Source organism: Cryptotermes secundus, unplaced genomic scaffold, assembly GCF_002891405.2.
Source record: "Cryptotermes secundus unplaced genomic scaffold, Csec_1.0 scaffold117, whole genome shotgun sequence".
Taxonomy (NCBI): Eukaryota; Metazoa; Arthropoda; class Insecta; order Blattodea; family Kalotermitidae; genus Cryptotermes; species Cryptotermes secundus.
This window is the reverse complement of record NW_019737981.1, coordinates 2,947,225-2,968,839: the sequence shown is the minus strand read 5'-3', so window position 1 is coordinate 2,968,839 and position 21,615 is coordinate 2,947,225. Positions and strand designations below refer to the sequence as shown.

The 21,615-nt window shown below is 41.9% G+C and overlaps 2 protein-coding genes across 5 annotated transcripts in view; one reads left to right on the top strand and one right to left on the bottom strand.

The window, feature by feature from the left end:
* The window catches only part of LOC111870520 (tyrosine-protein kinase Dnt), a 293,680-nt gene that overhangs the window by 240,836 nt on the left and 31,229 nt on the right, over positions 1-21,615 (top strand). The window contains exon 8 of the mRNA XM_023862873.2: positions 10,343-10,673. Coding sequence (XP_023718641.1) covers positions 10,343-10,673 — 331 coding nt within the window. The remainder of the gene's footprint in view (positions 1-10,342; positions 10,674-21,615) is intronic.
* The window catches only part of LOC111870535 (protein SERAC1), a 474,375-nt gene that overhangs the window by 434,077 nt on the left and 18,683 nt on the right, over positions 1-21,615 (bottom strand). The window lies entirely within an intron of this gene.

Genomic DNA, 21,615 nt, shown 5'->3' with positions numbered 1-21,615 from the left:
AGACTAGAACTTCCCCCCAAGAAAACTGCACGCACATAACATACGTTCTTTACACCATTTTTTTTTCTTGGCACTACAGCCCCAGTGGGCCTAGGCCTACCTCCATGAACTTCTCCGTTCACTTCGGTTTTTCTAGATCTTACACATTCGGTAGGACTCCTTGGGCGGGAGATCAGCTCGTCGCAAGGCCTCTACCTGTACACAAACACAGAAAAACGCACACACACAAATTAAACATCCATGCCCTGAGTGGGATTCGAAGCCACGATCCCGGTTTCCAAGTGAGCGAAGACAATACATGCCTCAGACCGCGCGGCTACCGTGACCGGCTCTTTACACCATTACAGAAGAGTATACAAGTTACTGTTTGCTGTTCATAATTATTGTTCGGGGCCTGAGGAGAAATGCAAACTTGCGGGTGATACTAATAAATAAATTTGTTTCCTTTTCCACTGTTAAACAACGACTATAGTCGGAACATGAGAGGAAAATGAAGACTACTGTCTTCCTGGAAATTGAACTGTGTAGTGAGGTATATGTTTGCCGACATTTCGAACACATTCATCTAAAACATTAATAAAAAAACTACCACATTACACGGTGTCACATCCAAAAAAAAAATCTTCATTGTCGCAGTCGTGAGAACATCAAACCTCTGAATGGAACGGTGTTTCTGAAAACATCTCTTGTTTAGCATCGTAAGGTATTGTCACGCGTAGGGGTGACTTATAAGACGGGTGTTGGATTGGATGATTGGATTTATTGACACTCTATATATTCACAACTCGGGAGTACACACAATTACACCACTATCGCTGATCTACACACTGTACAGTTCACCGTTACACATGTACTAGATTTCTCAGTCTTCACTAGTCGTATCCTGACAACTGTAAATTTAGATAACACATAAAGTCTTCTCACAACCTAATTCCTGTCTTGTCATTATTCTGCAGCTGCTAATTCCGAAGACTCGACTCAATTGATTTTCTTTTCTCACAAGCTCATATTCAAACACACTGGCGTCCCGAAACTCGACTCTTCAATCGACTCTTTACTCTTCCCGACTACTGTTCTATGTTGCTGTATTCTGCCGAACACTTCTTTATAACCACTTTGCACGGACTCCACGGAAAACAATATATCTATTTTTGAGATTTATTGATCCGTTGCCTAGCAATGAACGTCCTATTGTTGCGATTGTTTGCTTCTACGGGAATGTGTTTGCCGAGTAGTTGCCTAGCAATGGATATACACGTCATAATATAAAGTTTAGAGGTTGAAAAACGAAACCCGACACATAAAATCAAAGAATAATTTAATGTGAGCTAAATATGTTGAAAAGCTTGGCAGATTCATTTCTTAATGCTGTGACCTAAATCATACTCGTAAATCTTAATTGTACTTCGAAACTGAAGCTATGATGTGACATCAATTTTCAAGCGTCTCTGGTAGCAACTGTATATTGGAAATTCTCGTACCATCAGCTACCGAATTGCCAGATACCAAGGAAGACCGAACTATGTTGAACTTGCTCCATCTATTACAAACCTCTGCATTCCTTGTGTTCTATCACTTTGCCACAGAATGCCTTAAAGCTCCTTCATCCACTCATCTGTTTCAAAATGTCAGGACATTTCATTCAACTCTTCTAAGAATCTGATTATAGATGTACTTTAGTTAACCCTGCATGTACATTTCGATTCCCGCACCAATCGGCCTGCTTTAGAAGACTGGTTGCTGCTCATTTCTGGATTCTTGTACAGTGTCTTCTGTATCCAGAAGACAAACATTCTGAGAAATATAAGAGAGTCTTCGACTTGAAACGATTCCTTGGAACAGGTGAAGCAACGAACGAAAAAAAAAATATGAGAAATGTTATGCCTACCAAACAAACAAAAAACAAACTCCGTGGTTTTAGTCCACAAGTGAACAATACCGACCGAGAGACCGCCGCTTGTCGGCGAAGTTAGTGCCAACTTTAGCGGATAGAAGGTGTCGCGTGGTCAGCGCAACGAATCCCCACGGCCGTTAATCTCGGTTTCCTAGACCGGAACCGCTATTTCCTTGAAATAGCTCCTCAATTATCCTCACGAGGCTGAGACCCACTACGACCTAGGCCTACCACGAGGATAGTAGTAAGTAAAGTAAGTAAAGTAAAGCTATCACTGTAACAGGCCGTGAAGGCCCATAGGGTTGTGAGACGTTGAGGCTCCCACATTATCTAGACAATCGGGTCAAAGATGGCGGTAAGGTTGTCAGTCTTACCCGCCGGCCGCGCTTTACTCCCCAGGAAAATGATTTAATTAATTCCTGGTACTCATTTCTGTTAGAGGTTGAGTCAACCCCAGGGCCATAGTGCGGCTGGAAATATTAAAAAATATTTCGGGTAAAAAAGGCATGAAGCTGGGGAATTGATTCACCTGCCTCACTGCTTCAGCATGAATTTTTTAAGATAGTAATGAATCTTCTCTTTCAACGTAAGGCAGGGAATTTTACTGGCCCGATAAGCAACTATTATTTACTCAAGGATAATCAGACCTGTTTATGAAGCTTCCTTACACATCGTCGAAACAGTTATAAACGTGATCACTAATCGTAAGTAAGGATTCATAAGGAGACCCTCGCCATCTATTTTAATTACTAATGCGTGTTTGACCTAGGAAGAGTGAGTAGCGCATTAGAATACGTCAGTGCAGCCGGTAATCAGACAGATATTCGGATCGAATAGGCCCAGCACATAAGTGCAAAACCTTACCGCTACATTAAAAAAGAGGTAAAGCTATCCCTGTAACAGGCCGTGGAGGCCCATAGGGTTGTGAGACATCAAGACTCCCACATCTTCTAGACAATCAGCTGACAGATGGCGGAAAGGTTACTCTTAAGCGCCGGCAGTCCATTACCCCCAGGAAAATTCCTGGAACACATTTCTGTTAGAGGCTGAGTCGACAACAGGGCCATACCGCCGCTGGAAGGATTAGATCAACTGAAAACATCCTAATGATCTCATTGGGAATAGAACCCGCAACCTTCCAGCTTGTAGCTTAATGCCTCGACTAACTATGCTACCGCCTACCCCCACAGCCATATTAACCTCTTACATATACNGGTCACTCTTAAGCGCCGGCAGTCCATTACCCCCAGGAAAATTCCTGGAACACATTTCTGTTAGAGGCTGAGTCGACAACAGGGCCATACCGCCGCTGGAAGGATTAGATCAACTGAAAACATCCTAATGATCTCATTGGGAATAGAACCCGCAACCTTCCAGCTTGTAGCTTAATGCCTCGACTAACTATGCTACCGCCTACCCCCACAGCTATATTAACCTCTTACATATACGTATATATGTATACAGGCCTTTATGTCGTTGTGCTTAGACACAGGGAAAATATGACCTTCACTTTGTCAGCCGTATTTCATATACGTACGTCTGCATGTACATGTAGAGTACATGGCGCGAACCACATTTTCTTTCGGAACTAAACCATGCGTGTAATATTGAAGAAAGAAGGCATACGGAAAGAGAAAATGAATAAAAGAGGAAAACAGAACAAAGGGAAGTGAATTTTACATGCAGTGAAGCCCACCCGCCGGGTCTATGATAGGAAATTGTTCCGGGAGTGAGCGCTGCGTCTGTAGATGGTTGACACACGCTATGCCACAACAACATGGAATGTTTGTGGCGGGCTGAGGACGGCGCCAGAGCGTTTGTGTTAACAGACGCGCCAAGTCTGAAGCGTCCATATTATGCGAGGGAGAAACAGTAGCATGAGGATATTCAAGAAAATGAAGGGCGGGAGGGAAATGTACATCTACTCTCTCAGAATTTTTTTCTTTATTATGCTACTTTACAATCTACATCATTACAGAGTATTAAGTAAATGTGTTGTAGGTGGTTAGCTTGCAAGGGAAACATCCAGTGATGTTTCTCCTATATGTAGTCTATTTTATTGACTGATGATGCCCTGTTCAGTCTTCTTGTCAGTGGACCGTTGGCATATAGTTCTTCTAGTAATTCGTTGTCATGGTTTACAGATACAAGTAATTTACAGGTGTGTTTCTTGCTGTACTGCATTCTGTCTGACACTCATGATCACTTAAAGCAGAAACAAACATCCTGCAAAGCTGAACACATTACACGGAGCCACAAGTAACATTTCTTTGTACTTCGTTAAATTTTTACCCTATCGAAAAAATATTAGAAATAAAGGTCCTAGTACTGTATGAGATATATGATATATGTACTAATTTCTTACATCAACTGTGTCTTTTTTTTAGAAAGTTTATAAATTTTAATCTGAATTTCACAATAAAAGTTGCTTTAATTAAACTGCAGGGGCAGGCGGTAGCGTAGTTGGTTGAGGCACTATGCTACAAACCGTAAGTCGCGGGTTCGAGTCCCGATAAGGTGGATTTTTCTTTCGAATGACCTAATCCTTCCAGCCGCACTATGGCCCTGAAGTCGACTTAGCTTCTAACAGAAATGAGTACAAGGAATCTTCCTGGAGGGTAAAGGGCTACCGGCGCGTAAGGCTGACACACTTACCGCCATCTGTGAGCCGATTTTCTAGAGAAAACGTGGGAGCCTCGACGTCTCATAACCCTATGGGTCTTCACGGCCTGTTACAGGGATACATTTACCTTTTACCTTTCATAATTACACTGCACGCCCCAGAAGTTCTTCCACCAGCAATAAGTAATTTGTATCGAAATCTGGCGAGCAGTTTCGAAGATGATATATGTGACGGACATACACAACCATGAACGCTGTTGGCATCCAGCAAAATCATATACAGAACACGGGGCACAGGTTAGTAGTGTCCGTTCCAAATCTCAGATCTGAGCCGCCTCCTCCATCCCCTACCCCCGCGACGCACATGAATGGTTCTGGTACTGGACTCTCCCTACGTCAGCACTGCTTTTAAGCCATGCCATAGTGGTTCCATCTGAGACCATATTGTGCCTTGTAATTCCCCATCTTAATCTTTCTCTTGCAATATTAAATGACAATCAATGCAACAAGGGCGCAAGTGATTTCATCCTTTCTTCTTTCTGGTCAATTCAGTCAAATTACAAGTTACACACAAAAAAGGCAAAGCTAACCCTGTAACAGGCCATGGAAGCCCACAGGGTTGTAAGACGTCGAGGCTCCCACATTTCCTAGACAGTTGGCTCACAGATGGTGGTAAGATTGTCAGCCTTACACGCCGGTCATCCTGTACCCCCAGGAAGATTCCTGGTACTCATTTCTGTTAGAGGCTGAGTCGACCCCAGGGCCATACTGCACCTGGAAGGATTAGGTCAAAAGGCACTATGTTACAAGCCGGAAGGTCGCGGGTTTGATTCCCGATGTCATTAGATTTTCCAATTGACCTATCCAGCCGCACTATGACTCTGAGGTTGACTCGGCCTCTAATACAAATGAATACCAAGAATCTTCCCAGGCAGGTAAAGCTGATAATCTCACCGCTGTCTGTGAGGGGATTGTCTTGAAAATGTGGGAGCCTTTACATCTCACAAACCTATGGGCCTCCACGACTGTTACAGGGATACCTTTATCTTATATGTAAATTACACAAAGTGTTTGAAATCACTGCCTCAATCTCCGCAGTAGTAGGGATCCAGCATGCAAACCCCCGTTCTAGGCGGAATATGCACTGCTTCTTAGAAGCAGAGACGCTCTTTAGAAGCTGACAGTCGTTAAGCTGTTCAAGAAATAGCCCATATTTTATATAATCAGAATTTCATACCTGGTTAAAAATAGCCCAACACTGGACGTAAACCTGAACCATATAAGCAATGCACACCAACAAAATCTATCCCTTTAAGACCACTCTTAATATTACTTTGCCTAGGTCTCCCAAATGATCTCTTCCCTTTAGGTTTTCTGACTAAAACTGAAAATGCATTTCTCATATCCCTCATGTATGCTTCATGTATCGAGTTTCAACCTTTCTAAAAGAAAATCCGTCCAATTTCGAAGCTCTGTCTAGTAATTCGTAACATGTTCTCTCTTTCTTCCGTTGAGAGTTATTAGCCATCCTCCGAGCCCTGAAGCTGGAGGTCTATTCTGTTGTCAGCTACTGATTATGAAGCATTTTTGCAGCTACCCTGCATAATTTCAGAATATGTTTCCTCCATCCGATTCCGCGGACGGGTCATGTGATCACAGGTTGCCCAATTAACATGGGGAGTATGCATCACCGGTCTTAACACGAATGCGTATAAGTGACTGCAGGGACTGGCAATATCAGTGCGGGCGAAATGCATGTACAGTGCTGAGACGTAAGAACATGATGGACATGATAGTGTTATTGTTAGATGGTAAATCCGGATAACACTCTTATTCAGTGTTACGTTTTCTCAACCGCAGAAACTGAAGTCGAACGCGGTGGAAATGTAATCATGAACGGTGAATAGATAATGGAAAGAGAAAGTAGTGGCATACTTCAACTGGAAAACCATTAAAACCTCATTAAGGATACGGGCTATACCGAAAAAGATTGTTTCCAGAAACCCGAAATTATCAGCATTAAAACACTGAGGGTTACGCGGTAGCGTCGTTGGTTGAGGCACTATACTACAAGTCGGAAAGTCACGTGTTTGAGTCCCAATGAGGTGAATTTTTTCAATTACCTAATCCTTCCAGCCGCACTATGGTCCTTGGTTCGACTAAGCGTCTAACATAAATTAGTACCAGGAATCTTCCTGGGAGTAAATGGCTGACAACATAACAACTATTTGTCAGCCGTTTGTCTAGAAGATGTGGGAGCCTCAACCTCTCACAACCCTATGGGCCTCCACGGCCTGTTACAGGGATAACTTTACCTATTACAACACATACATAGAAGCATACATAGAAGAATGACAGAACACACCGTAGCACATACGCCACTCCTTCTCTATAAGCGTAACTGAAGGATGTATTTTCCCTTCTCCTTTGCTTTATTATTTTCTTTTCAATATCTGCACGCTACGGTCGTTATGTGTTATTGGCGATCGCAGTATAGGAAGGGGGTGACTACCTGGACAGAACGCGATATTAAGGGTTCGGCACATTCCGACAGCAGTCAAAAATGTTCAAGCTTTATGGAACCAACTCCAGGGACAAAAAGGAGGAAGTAATGAAAGAAACAAAGAGAAAAATATATAAAAGAAAAGTTACAGAGAAAGAAGAGTTGTTTATCAAGTGTTCCTACCTAACCAGTGCAGTCCACCACGAATTTACTTCGACAATCCATCTTCTCATTCTTCTGCGCCTTCCCTTGCGGCTGAGGAGTAAAAGCACGACTTGAATCCCCCATAATCGCGCCCATAAAGAATGTCACATGGCTCTCTCTAAATAATACATCACACTCCACCTAGCAAAATCACCCCTTTTAACCCCCTCATAATTTAGTACCCAAACCCAGCCACAGAGGACGATGAAGCTTACCGTTCTCAGTAGGAAATTCTGGCTAAAATATGAATCGAAATCTATTCTCTGTTAGACTAAAGTTATTGTTCTATATATTGTCGAGGGTAATGACAGAAACTGCACACGTGTTAAGGCATATACACTTCACGCGCATCTAACACCTGTCTGCTTTCTGCGTGTGACCAGCTGCGTTATTGCTGAAAACTTGTCATACATGAAATAAGAGTACAATATAAATACAGACTCGAGAGAACACGGTACAGAGGCAGTACAACCGCACTTCGGCTGTCACTTCTTATAACCGTTGTTCACCACTTCTCGTGACCGTTGCCTATCTATCTTTATGTTTATTTATTTGTTTGCCCGCTTCGGTAGAACACTTGACTCATTTATTTGCCCGCTTCGGTAGAACACTTTTGACTCTTCTCAGGGTTGTGCCACGGTAATAACTGGGGCGACAAGGAGACTGCACATTTAAAACTAGTCCACTGATACAAATAAAATACTCTATTTCTGCTTAATCACAAATTGTTTAATTCAGAAGCAAACACTATATCTTTATTGGCAAGTAGGGAGTAATGTGCCCTTTTATTATTATCAAAGATTAATCGAACCAAATAAAGACTGTTAAATTTAGATAAACTTGGAGAGAGCAGGTAAATGACGTCTGCCTCTGGTGAATTCTAAGTGCCAAGTGCTTCTGCCAACTCTATTCTGCGGGAGCGTCACTTCATCCACTGTATAGGATTTGAACCGACGGCCTTTCTCCCAGACAAGAATAGTTTCTAATGGCTGATTTTAACTGCCAATTCATCATACCATCAGTACAAGACAATCACATTACTAACTTTGAGAATAAAGAGATCCAAAGATATTGAACCCAGAACCCTACATGTGAAAGCGGTTATTTCTTAGTTTAGGGTCTAATTACACCCTTCCGAAGACACTTTTATAACAGCTACCCTATTAGCAAAACAACATTTACATCTTAGGCAGACTACAGACATGCCTTTTCATAATGGGCCTCGACCCTTTTGCGGTCACCCAAGCTACAGGAAAAAAAAACAAGGCAGTTGTTCCTGTCTAAATGCGAAACTTCTTAATGGATGGGTCTCCCTTATAAATCAGTCACTCTATTGAAATGGCTGAAGAGGAACATAGTGTCCATTAAAGAGTATTAAAAGGTTTGGACTGTTACAGCAGATTAGGGGCTGGACGGCTGGGGTTCGATTCCCGGTACGGCAAGACACTTTTCTCTTCTCTGGGACACATCCAATATTTTATAAAATGTGAACCGGGACCTGTCTCACTAGTGGTAAAGCGGCTTTGGCGTGAAGCTGGCCATTCATATCCTTCTAATGGCGAGGTTAAAAATAGTGGAGCTACTTCTCCTGCTTATGCGTCTTCATGGCGTCGTGTTTGGTTAATGAACTGCCTTAAAATAGGAATAAGATTTGAGGTTTTCACAGCGGTAATTGTTAACACGATCTTAGTTGAGATATCGTTCACATTTGTGGGTGGTTGCCGACGTTTTAGAGGAACATGCTGCTTCTCAGGAGTGAAGTTCAATCTTGAACTGGAGAAAGCATGTTCTCCGAAACGTCGGTAAGAGGGTAAGAGGACACGGACTGGATTCAGGAGACTGAGGGTTCCGTCCAGTGTGGATTACACCGAATAAGGTAATAAAATTTGAAATTCTATATAGGCAAGAAAATTCTTTACTAGCTGAGATTATATTAACTTTTACAATAGGAATCTACAATTTTGAGCAAGTTGTCCAGTTACTGCGACAGTTGAAATCCTTTCTATGGGCTATTCTGGTTTAATATTTCTTATTTATTAGCTCGACAATTTCTAACATGTTTATATAATAATATGTTGTACGTATAAATTCATTTCTCTTATCAAATTAAAAAAATCACACATAAAGCGATTAATGTTAAACAAACCGCTGAGACTGAGTTGGCTTCTCAGCACCTATAGAGTGTATCAGAAATGAAAATGTCTCTGTCATTTCGTCGGCTACCAGTTCTTATAACTTTAACAGCTTTAAACTGAGCTCAACCTTTTTGGCATTCACTTCTGTCATTTTAAACAAATCAGGATTCTAAAAGATCTTCTATCTTGATTGATTATGCCGTCTGGCCTGTTCCCACTCAGGTGAATCTCGTATACAGTCGGTAGGGCTCCTTGGCCAGCGGAACTGCCCCACGCAAGGCCGCTACCTGTACGGAAAAAAAGGAGAAATTCATGCCTAAGTAGGATTCGAACCCACGCTCCATGTGCTTGAGTGATCAGAGACATTTCATGCCTTAGACCCTTCATACCTGTTTCTGTGCACTATAGACCACTCTCGCGCTGAGCTGTTTCACAGAAGTGGTCAAATGACCATTGCAGGTTTCACTGTCTGTTCTCACACAACTGAGCGCTGAACAGCAACAAGTGGCACGTGAGTGTGTTTTATGGCCTCATAAAACATGTCACAGGCCGACTCCATCTAGTTTCATTTTTTTTAAGAAATTAACAGTCTCTCGGCTACTCCAGAAATTCGGTGTATTTCGTAAAATCCGAAGGTTCATTACCGTTTGCACAACAGCAACATAGCAGCGACCGCTGTTTACAGATTCACTGCTTAGCAACGAGTCTATACGCCACAGCATTCTTGGTTGTCTCGCAGTTCTTTTAACGGCGTTGGATAAAGTACGAAAGTGGCCTAGTGGCAAATGAAAAATGAAGCGGAACGGAGGAGAACTAAAGGACAGAAGAAATATGGAGAAATCTCGATCTAGCCGGATCCATGGCCGAAATTCAAACAAACTGCCTGTTGAAAATTATTATTGTTGTATTTGTTCTTAATATCAACCGTAGCAATATCATTGTGGTGGTAGTGGTAATGCGACTAACGCTGGTGTTCTGTTACAGTACAACTTACACTACCGCCGCCTATGGTAGTAACCCGAATGTCTTCATTCGATTGGATTCAATTGGCCGTGCTGGTAGCGTGGGAAGCGGGAGTTACGCAACTATAGCCAGCTTCCACAAGTTACCTCTTCCGCTGTCACGGCGATCATCACCGTCACCCAGCCCTTACGCAACGGCAAATATCGGATCTGCCGTTGGAAGTGCAACTTACATCACCTCCACCAATGGGAGTGGTCGATACAGCCACCATATCTACTCCAAACCAGCTTCCACATATTGTCCGTCTCGAGTGTCGTACTACGCGTCATCACAGCTGACGCATCTGTCACAGGTAACTGAGTAAACATACACGTTTGTAGACAGGATGGACAAAATGTAAATCTCTATGTTCTTAAGCCTGGCTACAATCAGCAGCTGCATACTTACATCTGTAGATGGGCTGGACAAAATGTAAATATACGTTCTTAAGATTATCTTCAATCAGCATGTGGGTATATTTACGTTTGTAGATGGCTTCAACAGAATTTAAACATACATTCCCTAGAACCGCTTCAATCCTTATGTGCTTATATTTAGGTGTACATATTCATTCGTACTGGTGATTCCAAGAGAATTTCAACACATTTAAAGCTGCTTAATAAAGTATGCGCGTACATCTAATTACATTTATATAAACGTGGGCCGAACAGATTATCGTAGTAAATATAAGTATATAACTTTTTCTTGGAAGAATATGTGAGAGCAAAACGGTGGCTTTAATAGAGTAACAACGGAAATATATTCTCAGAAAACCAGGATGGAGGAGCGCGTAGATTTAGTGCCTGTTCCTATTTGTCACACATAAACTCTACTTCATATAAAGCTGAAACCGAACTTTATCGATTATCGCAGAAAAGACTCATGTAATTAAAAATCATGAAATATATATCCCATTAACAAGAATAAATTTTACTTTAAACATTTTTCGATGTAGTTAATGCATAACGCAATACTAAGAAAAATAATTTGACTGAAAACTTCTCAAAAGTACACTTGTATCTGAAACGTAATTGAGCAGACTACTGGCCTCCTTTTTTACTTTTGCTGTTGAATAATATGCGGCATGAAATTACGCACTGAAATTGTGACAGATTCTTATAGTGAAGGAAGTTTTAGCGAAAATATGATATGCATAAATATATTCGTGAACTCGTAAATATTACGTTGTATGAGTGGCGACCAATATGGCAAGTGACTCAGTCAAAAAGAATGTTGCACTGTATGAGTTCAAGTTATTTTCGGTAGATATCCTGTACAAGATCTACCTCAATAAACTTACTCTGTTACTGAAATGAAGAATAAATAAATTCTCATTGGTCCGCTCTAAGATCTGCAATAGGCCAATATAAAATTTTAAAGAACTCGTCTAAAAGACGTGAGTACCCAAAAATGGAGTATATGAGTATCTATCCCCGCTTCTGTTTTTCCTTGTGGACTGAAATTCGTACAAAAACAAGCAAAGTTGAGATTATGCATGCATAAAATAACAGAAATATAAGCAGTAAATTTTAATAATTCTCAAGCAACGAACAGGACACAGAGCAAGTTAATGAAAACACTTTGTGATGACGTCTGCACTTCACGCTACGCTGCGGCTTAATTACAACGATCCGCTGTATTCCTTCTTCTTCCTTCTTTTTAAATATGCGCCGACAAACCTGAAACTTTGTTCTGTTCTACAGAATGTTCCTATAAAACTATGCACACCAACACACATACATGTATGTATATTCACGGCCTATGTATACACCGCACATACATACATACATACACATGTAGAAGCATATATACATGGCCGCTATAAGCGGTATGGCCCATTAAAGTGAACGTTCACGGACAGGCAGACTGGTTTCAATTCTACGCAGGGCAATGATTTTGCTCTCCGTCACCATTCACGTAGAGGTTCATCGGGCAACCCAGTGTTCTAACCAATCAGTACCAGAGTCGAAGAATCTGGAGCTTGAAGCGGTCTATTCATCTTCATCAAATCACGTCAGTCCAATGATTCAGTTTCTTGATGAGCTGAACAGTCATGTGGATCGGAGTATCTTTGTTTCTTGCCCTTAATGCCCTGAACATGTAACGCAGATACGAATGTTCAGTCCTTAATATGAGATGAGAGACTGCTGGCAGATGAATAATGCAAGTGGCTCTCATATGTGATAGAAATCTGCTGTAGCAATGGATTTTCTGTGTCTTCTTCCACAGAGGGTAGCTAGCTAGGGAATGGATGCATATGGCTTGAAGGGAGATTGGGAGAGCGTTGTGAATGAGGGTGATTTAGATTGGAGAGAAAGATCAAAGCAAATTACAATCTTCAAACGCCAGTCTCAGCTTCTCTCCCTCCCAATACATGGCAATTTGTGGAGTGCCCCACCCAAATTGACCCCCTCCTACCCCTACTACCACGTACTTTAATTCCTCTTTTAGCCGACAGAGAATGCCACTTTCTGTAGAGGCGCTTGCAGATACTGGTGGCCAAGAAGGGATGTCAACGCTGTGTATTTATTGTCAGAAGTGGTTCTCTGTTGGTCTGCCAGTTTTACATTGTGTACTACACCGCCCTGCTCAGTATAAAGGTAGCAACAATCTATACTATGGAAATACATACCATTCTTTAAAAGCATAATATCGATATGAAAGTGTAATATTGCCTATGCTATTTAAGATGTGAAACTGGGACTTTCACATTAAGGGAACAGGAAGTAATTACGTGTGTTTGAGAATAAAATACTAGGAAGAATACTTTGAGACGAGACATAAAGTAACATCCAGGACAATAACGAAAATTACGTAATGAGGTGCTCCAGAGTTTTTACTCTTTACTTAATAAGATAAAGTTGCTTAAATCGAGGATGAAATTGGACGAAACATAACATTCATGGTTAAAATAAAGTTTGTATAGAAGAAAGAAAGAGGAAACAAATTAAACAATAAAAAGAGAACTACAGACAAAGTCACACACAACCAAATATAAACAAACTGGCATAAGGTAAGTTTTAATGAATCATAAGCAGAACTTCAGGGCAAACTATCAAACGTTGCGAGTCTCTGACACGTATTTAAAATTCGCAGAAAAATCATAATCAGGACAAGAATAAGAAGATAAGAAATAAAATAGGAATATTAAGTACAATAAAGAGGAGTACCAGAAGAATGAAGAGTGAGAAAGAAAAAGAAATAGAGGGGGATGAGAGAAGAAAATATGAAGAAAGAGAAAGAGAAGAAGAAAATTTTAAGGATAATGTTGAGTCCCACAAGCGGGTACTCGAGTAGACTCAAATTTGACAGCAGCCCTCGTTATGATCCATCTACAGCTCGATGTAGTCCAGGTGATTCTGACTGTTTCGGTATAAACCTGAGGTTAAAATCTGACCTAGTTGTTAAAAGATCTTTATAGAGGTCTAACCATACTTAAGCACTCCCTGGCTCTACTATCCTCTAAGGACCTTGACCTCCTACACGACTGATGCCCATTCTTCTCTATTACCTGCCTCTGGCCTCCATCTATTCACTTTCAGCCCCCATAATTCACTCTCCACGTCTTGCAGCCACTAACGTCTGGTCCTTCCTCATTTCATTCTATCTTCTTCAGTATTTAAATTTTTAAATCCCTAATGGGAAAATAAATGGAGCCGGGGTAGCGTAGTCGGTATAGCGACTGGCTGCAGGCTGAACAACAGAGGGATCGGAGTTCGAGTCCAAGCAGAATCAAGAATTTTCTCTTCTCCACATAATCCAGATCAGTTCTGGGACCCCCCCAGTCTCCTATTCAATGGGTACTGGGGACTCTCTCCCCGGGGACAATACGGTTGGGACTTGAGGCTGAGCACTCACCCTCAACTAGTACCGAGTTCAAGTAAACATGGATTACTTATATATCCATTCGCCCATACGCCTTCAAGGCGTAGTGCTTAATTAGATACTTAATGGGAAAACAAAATTATAACAATACAGTACCACTGTTAATACTAAGCCACTTAATGACTAATTCTTAAAAATAATAATATGTCATCCTGTAGTATAAACCGTGAAGAATATTTCCACCGAAACTAAGAGGTTTATTAGGGCAGATATTGTCACTGTAAATAGTCTGCTCTAGATTTTCGCGACTGGAGTTCACTGTATGATTTTGGCTTTCAGAAATAAGTCGCGTTGGATGCTGAAGTTTTCGCGACGTTTCGGTAAACACTGCAGTTGTTATATTCAGATACCTAACCTTAAGGATGACAAATGCAATGTTTCCCAAGACGCTGGAAAGCCTTCAACAGCAGCGGCTCATTCTCAATAGCCGGAGCCATACATTCACTGCGCTGAGTTCTAAGCCTTTCGTTTCTGAGCAGTAAATTTGTGGCTTATGTTCATTCATTCATCTGCAATCTGTCAAGACGACAGGTCCACAGTCCCTTCTAAAACAGTTCCTCCACTTGATGCGATCTAGAGCTTTCTCCTTCAAATGAAAATATCCTCTTCTGTCCCCAAGGTCATCCAGCATCTTCTTACGTCTTCTTCCTCGTCTTCTGGTCACTTCTATCCGCCCCTCTATCTTTCCTTCAATAACTTCTTTTAGAAGGCAGTTACCGCGTAATGTCATTTACAACAAATTATTTAGACCTATGATAGGTCAAGGCTTACAGGAAAACAGAGACCACCAGACACTCAGAATACTGAAGACTATTACAGACGACTGGAAGACAATAACAGCTGCTGCTATGAGATGGGCAGAACCTGAAAAGGCCGTCAATTAATGAATAACACGGATATTGACAGAAGAAGTGCTTGTTAATTGAGAATATTTCTCATCTCTTGACAATAAAGTTTTTAAGGAAAAATTTAACGAATTGGGTTGCAAGACCATTCGTAAAATCGTGGGCAAGGAAAAGAACAAGAACAAACAGATAATAACAGAAACAGAAATAAAGTGAAATCCGAATGTTCACAAATTCAGGCGGTTCTCTGGAGTATCCTTTTTCAGTAATTTGTTTAGGGATCTTCCTATTCTTTATGAACGAATTTGTTAATGAGTGGAGTTTTTCAGTTTCCTAACTCAATGAAAGTCATTTACTCATTCACCTGCCCTGAGAGTAGCTTCCCGTAGCATTCTACTACTTCCAGTTTTGGGTCTTCAGGCTGCTTTGTGGACCACAAAGTTATAAATTCTTAAGGCGCGTCCACATTACTCGTGCTCGTGCTCGTGTGACTCGCTATGCTAGCGATTAATGTCGACGATATAACAAGTCACGAGACAAGCAAATTTTAAATTTTTAATTCAAAAACTATAGCCCATAAATTAAAATACGACTACAGCCTATACACACTACGAGTAAATATATGGATCCTCACGCACCGAAGCCTGGCGAGCAACTGAAGTAGTGTGGACGAAGATTTACGAGCACAAGTAAAAGCCAGACTAGTCTCCCGACGAGCATAAGCCTGGCGAGCACGAGAACGAGTAATGTGGACGCGCCTTTATAATACACTGCGAAGTTTGAAAACCGATTACCTCTTAGAATAAAAAAACCTTACTCCATCACGTTTTATCGAATACGACTCTTTTAAATTACGACAGATGTTCAAATGCGATCTGATGCTCTCACGGGTGGAGAAGGGCGTGTTACGACACATCAGTATCTAGATATATAATGTTGGTGAGGTAACTGATGAATTTGAAAGAAAAGAAAGCGGTCTTGAATAAATCAACGTAATATCTCAGCACCTCTCTGGGACAACTGAGAAAAACTAAGAAAAATACAGGTTAGGATAGCAGATGTCCCGGTCAACATTCGAAACAAGCACCTCAAGAATACATATCAATACCGTTACCTATATACCAACACGTTTGGTGATCTCTCGTATCAGCACTAAGCCTTAGGAACTTCAACAGTAACCATAAACACTACTGACCCAAGCCCAGTTTTTTGCCAAGTGCGCTGTCAGCTGTTAGGCTAATTTTTGAGCTCTGTTCCACCACCACAGTGTTTCTGGCTACAACTGAAAGCTTATACGATTGAAATTGAAATTAAAATCTGACGACATTGCTACATTCTTCTGCCGGAGTTGGATGCTGCTACGTAGCACATAGGCGGGGCCAGGGATCGTTAAACTTCGGCTCCACTGCAATTAACGACGAAATTAAGTGGCTAATAAAATTGTTTACGAGAGTTGAGACTGGGGTGACATCGCTGACTCATTATCTTTTGCCAGAGTAATGCCTGTTCCGTAATGAGAGGACGTTTCTAAATTGTTTACGTTTAAATATAACGTTAATTGATTTATTAACATATCCTCACTTCTAAATAGTTTGTAGATGCTTCGGAGCTCTGACTCAGGGCAGCCTGCCTCCTGGTCCGGTTCGAACCCTGTTCTTCCATAATGGGTGTCAAACGCTGTTTTATATGTGCATATTTTCTTTATTGCTAGTGGGGTGGGACTAAGTCTCTTGTACTGCGTCCACTTCTGACCTGTTGTACCAGCCTCAGATGATAGGTGAAGGTGATTGTGGAGCAATTGGTGGAATGAAGATTGGCAGGGGAAACCGAAGTACTCGGAAAAAAACCTCCCCCAGAGCCACTTAGTCCACCACAAATCCCACTTGACGAGACCAGGGATCGAACCCGGGCCGCCGCGATGGGAAGCCAGCGACTAACCGCTTGAGTTATATACTCGCGTGTCTAAATCGTGTTTACCGCCACCTGCGGTCTGGTTTCTACGTCATAATTTCCAGTTTTACAACACAAAAACGACGTATCCCCCCCCCCACAAGTTTCTCTGCTTGATAATTCTCTAAAAATCACTACGGGGCGCCGTGATAGAAATTAAGAGAATATCTCTCAACGACAGCATCCCTACAATAAAATCATTACCGTACTGCGTGAGAGTATGGTATCACAGTGAAACGCGCTGGTTGTAGGTAGTGTATTAATTCAGCCGGTAGGTGGATCTACCAACAACAGTATATCTGTTTTTTGTCATTTTAATGAAAAAGCTTGATCAGGATAGCTTTCAAATCCCGTTTTCTTTTAACATTGGTTGTCATAATTGCATTATGAGCTCTCGGAACCAAGCCCCTAGTACATTCATGAGACTGTCTTCATAATAAAAAAACAGTTTCCTTATCTGAGTAGTCAAATTATAAAAAGCAGGCGGAGACCTGGCATTTACGTTCGTGTTACATGCATGTCCAAGTCTAAGTTCAAGTCACATTGCGATTGACGGTCCGTCAGTCAGTAAGTCCTGGTGTCGAGCCCCATCTGGGGCTCATGACCAAATATTGATTACTGTTTGGCATTTACGGTCTTGTTTTTGTGGGGTGCCCTCTCTGACGAGAGGACGGGTCTGCCTTTTGTACTCGTATATGATGCTTGTCCTTGCCAGTGCAGTGTTTCAAGGGTCTGAGTCCCTTAGAACTCGTGACCACATTTTACTGTCTCAGATTTGAGACTTCCCTTTTCGTCGCCTCCTACTACTCGCAGGTGTTACATGAATGTTACGTTTACTGTATCTTATATTTAGTTGCTTAATTAAACAACGGAATTCGAATTTATCCCGAGTATTCATAAGAGAAATTAATACCAAATTCCTCAAATATACATCCCTTACTCCTACAGAATTTCGAGCGATGAATACAAATATGAATATTGCGGTTGGAATCTCAAAGTGCTTACTTACGTCAGAATGGCGCAAACATACGTTGTAGAAACGAAGACCTTGCCACAAAGTAACACTTGTAATTAGTCAGTGTATACAGCGTATATTCTGTGTTCGTGGCAACGAAAGCCTGCAACTCATATTTACTTCCCCACCACACTCGCAGCGGGGCTAGAATACATCAATGCACACACCGAAGACTCTAGGGAAATATCAGCCTTAAATTCCAAAGCGGATGGAAACAAACAGACCCAGTAGATGATAAGAGTAAACCCCTCTACCAGTCTCGAAAATAACTAAAACACTTCAAATCAAACCCCTACACGCTGATGTCCTGATTATCCAGACTTACACTAAAATGTAAGCGGCCTCCGTAGTCTAGTGGTAACGTTCCCACCTCATAACTCAAGGTATGCGGGTTCAAACCCGGCGGAGGTCGTGGAATTTTTAAGGGCACGTAAAAGATCCTCATGTCTCTAGGAGCCCTCTGAGCAAAATTAGGCAAGTTTCCCGCCCAAGTAGTTTCCAATGCCTCTGGTAGAGGGGGGGAAGCATCGGGTACCGAGGGCCGACCTCGTTGGCTGAACGGGGCTGATAGCACGCACCAGTACCGGTAGGGTATGGCGACTGGTAGAATATCAAAGGGGGACGTACAATAGACTATTAGTCGCGGTGCATGGGGAAACCCACCCCCTCCAATAATAATAATAATAATAGACTAAAATGTATCCCTGCATCTGGACACCAGGCTATGAAGACATGGGGGACCAGAGTTACAGCTCTGTGCATTCGTAATCTCGACAGTAGATGTGAATGCTTATCTACAAGTTTCAGTCACTTTACACCCTCTTCCCCGATACTCAGTGAGTAAAAGACTGGGTTCACCCCAGAGCCGGACTGGACAGGGTGGCGGTAGGGAAGAAATTTTCTCCCTGCTGGGAATCAAACACAGACAGCTGATCACATAATCCTCATAACAAAAAAGGGACGATACACAGGCAGATGGACAGACATAAACGGATACAGACAGACAGAAAGGTGATCTGATAAGCGTCGTTTCATTTCTTACAGAATAAATTTAGGCCAAAAACATCAATATTTCTGTAGTTATTTTCAGTCAGGTGACGTATGTAGTTTTCATGGCGGGTTCTATGTGATGTGACGCCGTTTGGCCTGGTATATATTTACCAAAGTTTCAGGTAAACTTACTGCCTGAAGTTTCATGGAAGAAAAATTTTGCTTCTTGCAAGGCTGAGAGAGAAGATTTCTCCGTAAAGTTTGTAACCATCTACCACATTACAACGCGTCAGATCCCGGAATATCATAGTGTTCATTTCCGGTTAAATTACATTAATGGAACCACAGTCACATTATATTAGACGATTCAGTTCATGTAATTATACCCATGCTGATCGATGAATATGGTGCTGCCTGCGCAATTCTCTGATTTCTTAATTTTTTTTTAATTCGAATAGTGGGGGGTGGAGTCCAGTTGGGTCAACCCGACACGGCGGCCACTGATTGGCCTATTGTACTTGCCTCGGGTGATTATGATGATGGAGAATTTGGTGGAATGAAGATTGGCAGGGGAAACCGAAGTACTCGGAGAAAACCTGCCCCAGCGCCACTTTGTGCACCACAAATTCCACTTGACCAGGCCCGGGATCGAACTCGGGCCGCCACATGGGAAGCCAGCGCCTAACCGCTTGAGCTATGGAGCGGCCTTGGTAGCGTAGTTGGTTGAAGCACTATACTACAAGTCGGCAGGTCGCGGGGTCAAATCCCTATAATGTCATTGGATTTTTTCATTTGATCTAATACTTCCGGCCGCACTAGGCCCTGGGCTTTACTCAGCCTCTAACAGAAATGAGTACCAGGAATTAATTAAATAATTTTCCTGGGGAGTAAAGCGCGGCCGGCGCGTAAGGCTGACACAACCTTACCGCCATCTTTGAGCCGATTGTCTAGATAATGGGGGCCCCTCAACGTCTCACAACCCTATGGGCCTTCAAGGCCTGGTACAGGGATAGCTTTACTTACTTTTTTTTTACAAAATTACACAGATATTCATATGCGCCTCTCCCCCCCCCCCAATCATGTTGCTACTACATTCTTCTTAGAAGCAAATATTCCCTTTATCGTGAGGCATTTTCTTTGTTACACCTCAAGACACTCAACGAGCAGCAACAAAAAAGAAACAGAAGATAAGAAAATAACAAAAATAAACATTTCTTTTGATTATATTTAAATATCTAAAACTTTTAACCACTTTTATCGTTATGACTATATAACTTTTAAACTAAGACCCTTAGCAATTGTAAAGCAATTTCCTGTTAGTGTTGAGTCTCCTAAGAATGCCCCGAAAGGTCAAAATATGAAAGGCCATAAAAATAATTGGATTATTCACAATAAACCAATTTACACTGAGAGCCTGTCATTCCAAGGCCCTCCTTAGCATCCTGTTCTCAGACACCCTCAGTCCATGTTCTGCAGTCTCCCGTCCAAGCAAAACAAGACAAGATTATTACCGAACAACAGTTTTAATGATTCCGATTCCTGTGGCTAGTCTCAGGGTGAATAACAATTTTCTTTATCATTCTGGGAGTATGGTGAGATTGGGCTCCTTGGCACTGGGGAATCAAGTGGATTTATTGCATCAGCCCCGAACGATAGATGGGTATGGAACATTAATGGAGGGATATATGTCAACGGAAAACAGAAGTACCTGGGGAGAAACCAGCTCCGATACCACTTCGTCCACCACAAAACCAACACGGACCATCCGGGGACTGAACTCGCTCTTCCGCAGTGAGATACCGCCGAACAGCAGTCTCAACTATAGCACGAACTGTCAAGGCGGATAAGAAACCTGGGGTGTCAGACAAGAACTAGAACAGTTTATCTATAAGCTGAGGGAAGCCATTAAAATCCTATCAGCACAGTTAGTCGCCGAGATGAAATTCAAACTGAGCAATTCTGTGTTACAAATCTAAAACATTGCCGCTATAAGAGCCCGCTTCCTGACGTTAATCTGATATATAGATATTAAGGAGTAAAACACATTTAACACTAATTAAATCAACACTCAAATGGATACAGGGGCCTAAATGGAATCTGAAGCAAACAGCACTGAAATATTTTACAATGTAATTTGAATAACCTCGCTCTGGGATCCAAGTAAATCTATTAATTTGCGAAGCTTTCTATCTACAGCAGCACCGTCCAACCCGTTGTTATTCTTAGATACCCAATACAATACAAATTCCTACACAGATTCGAAACATTTCAATTTGACACAAAACAATGAGTAAATTCTCTTGGGGTTATGGATGGAAATTTGTGCTGTAGGAAACGGTAGGAACGGAGTAAGATGAAGGGGGCTAACCTCGGTAGCTGTCGGGGAGAGGGAGTTATGCGTTCTACTGTTCCTAAATCCCATACCTCTTGTGTCTCCGACCCGGCAAATGGATTTTTATTACCGACACTATCTCTCTCTTTCCCACACACCGACGTTGCACTCTCCTGTACAAGCACACTGCCTGCCTAATCCTGCGTCTATGTAATTACTCGAATCACGACTGTGGTCC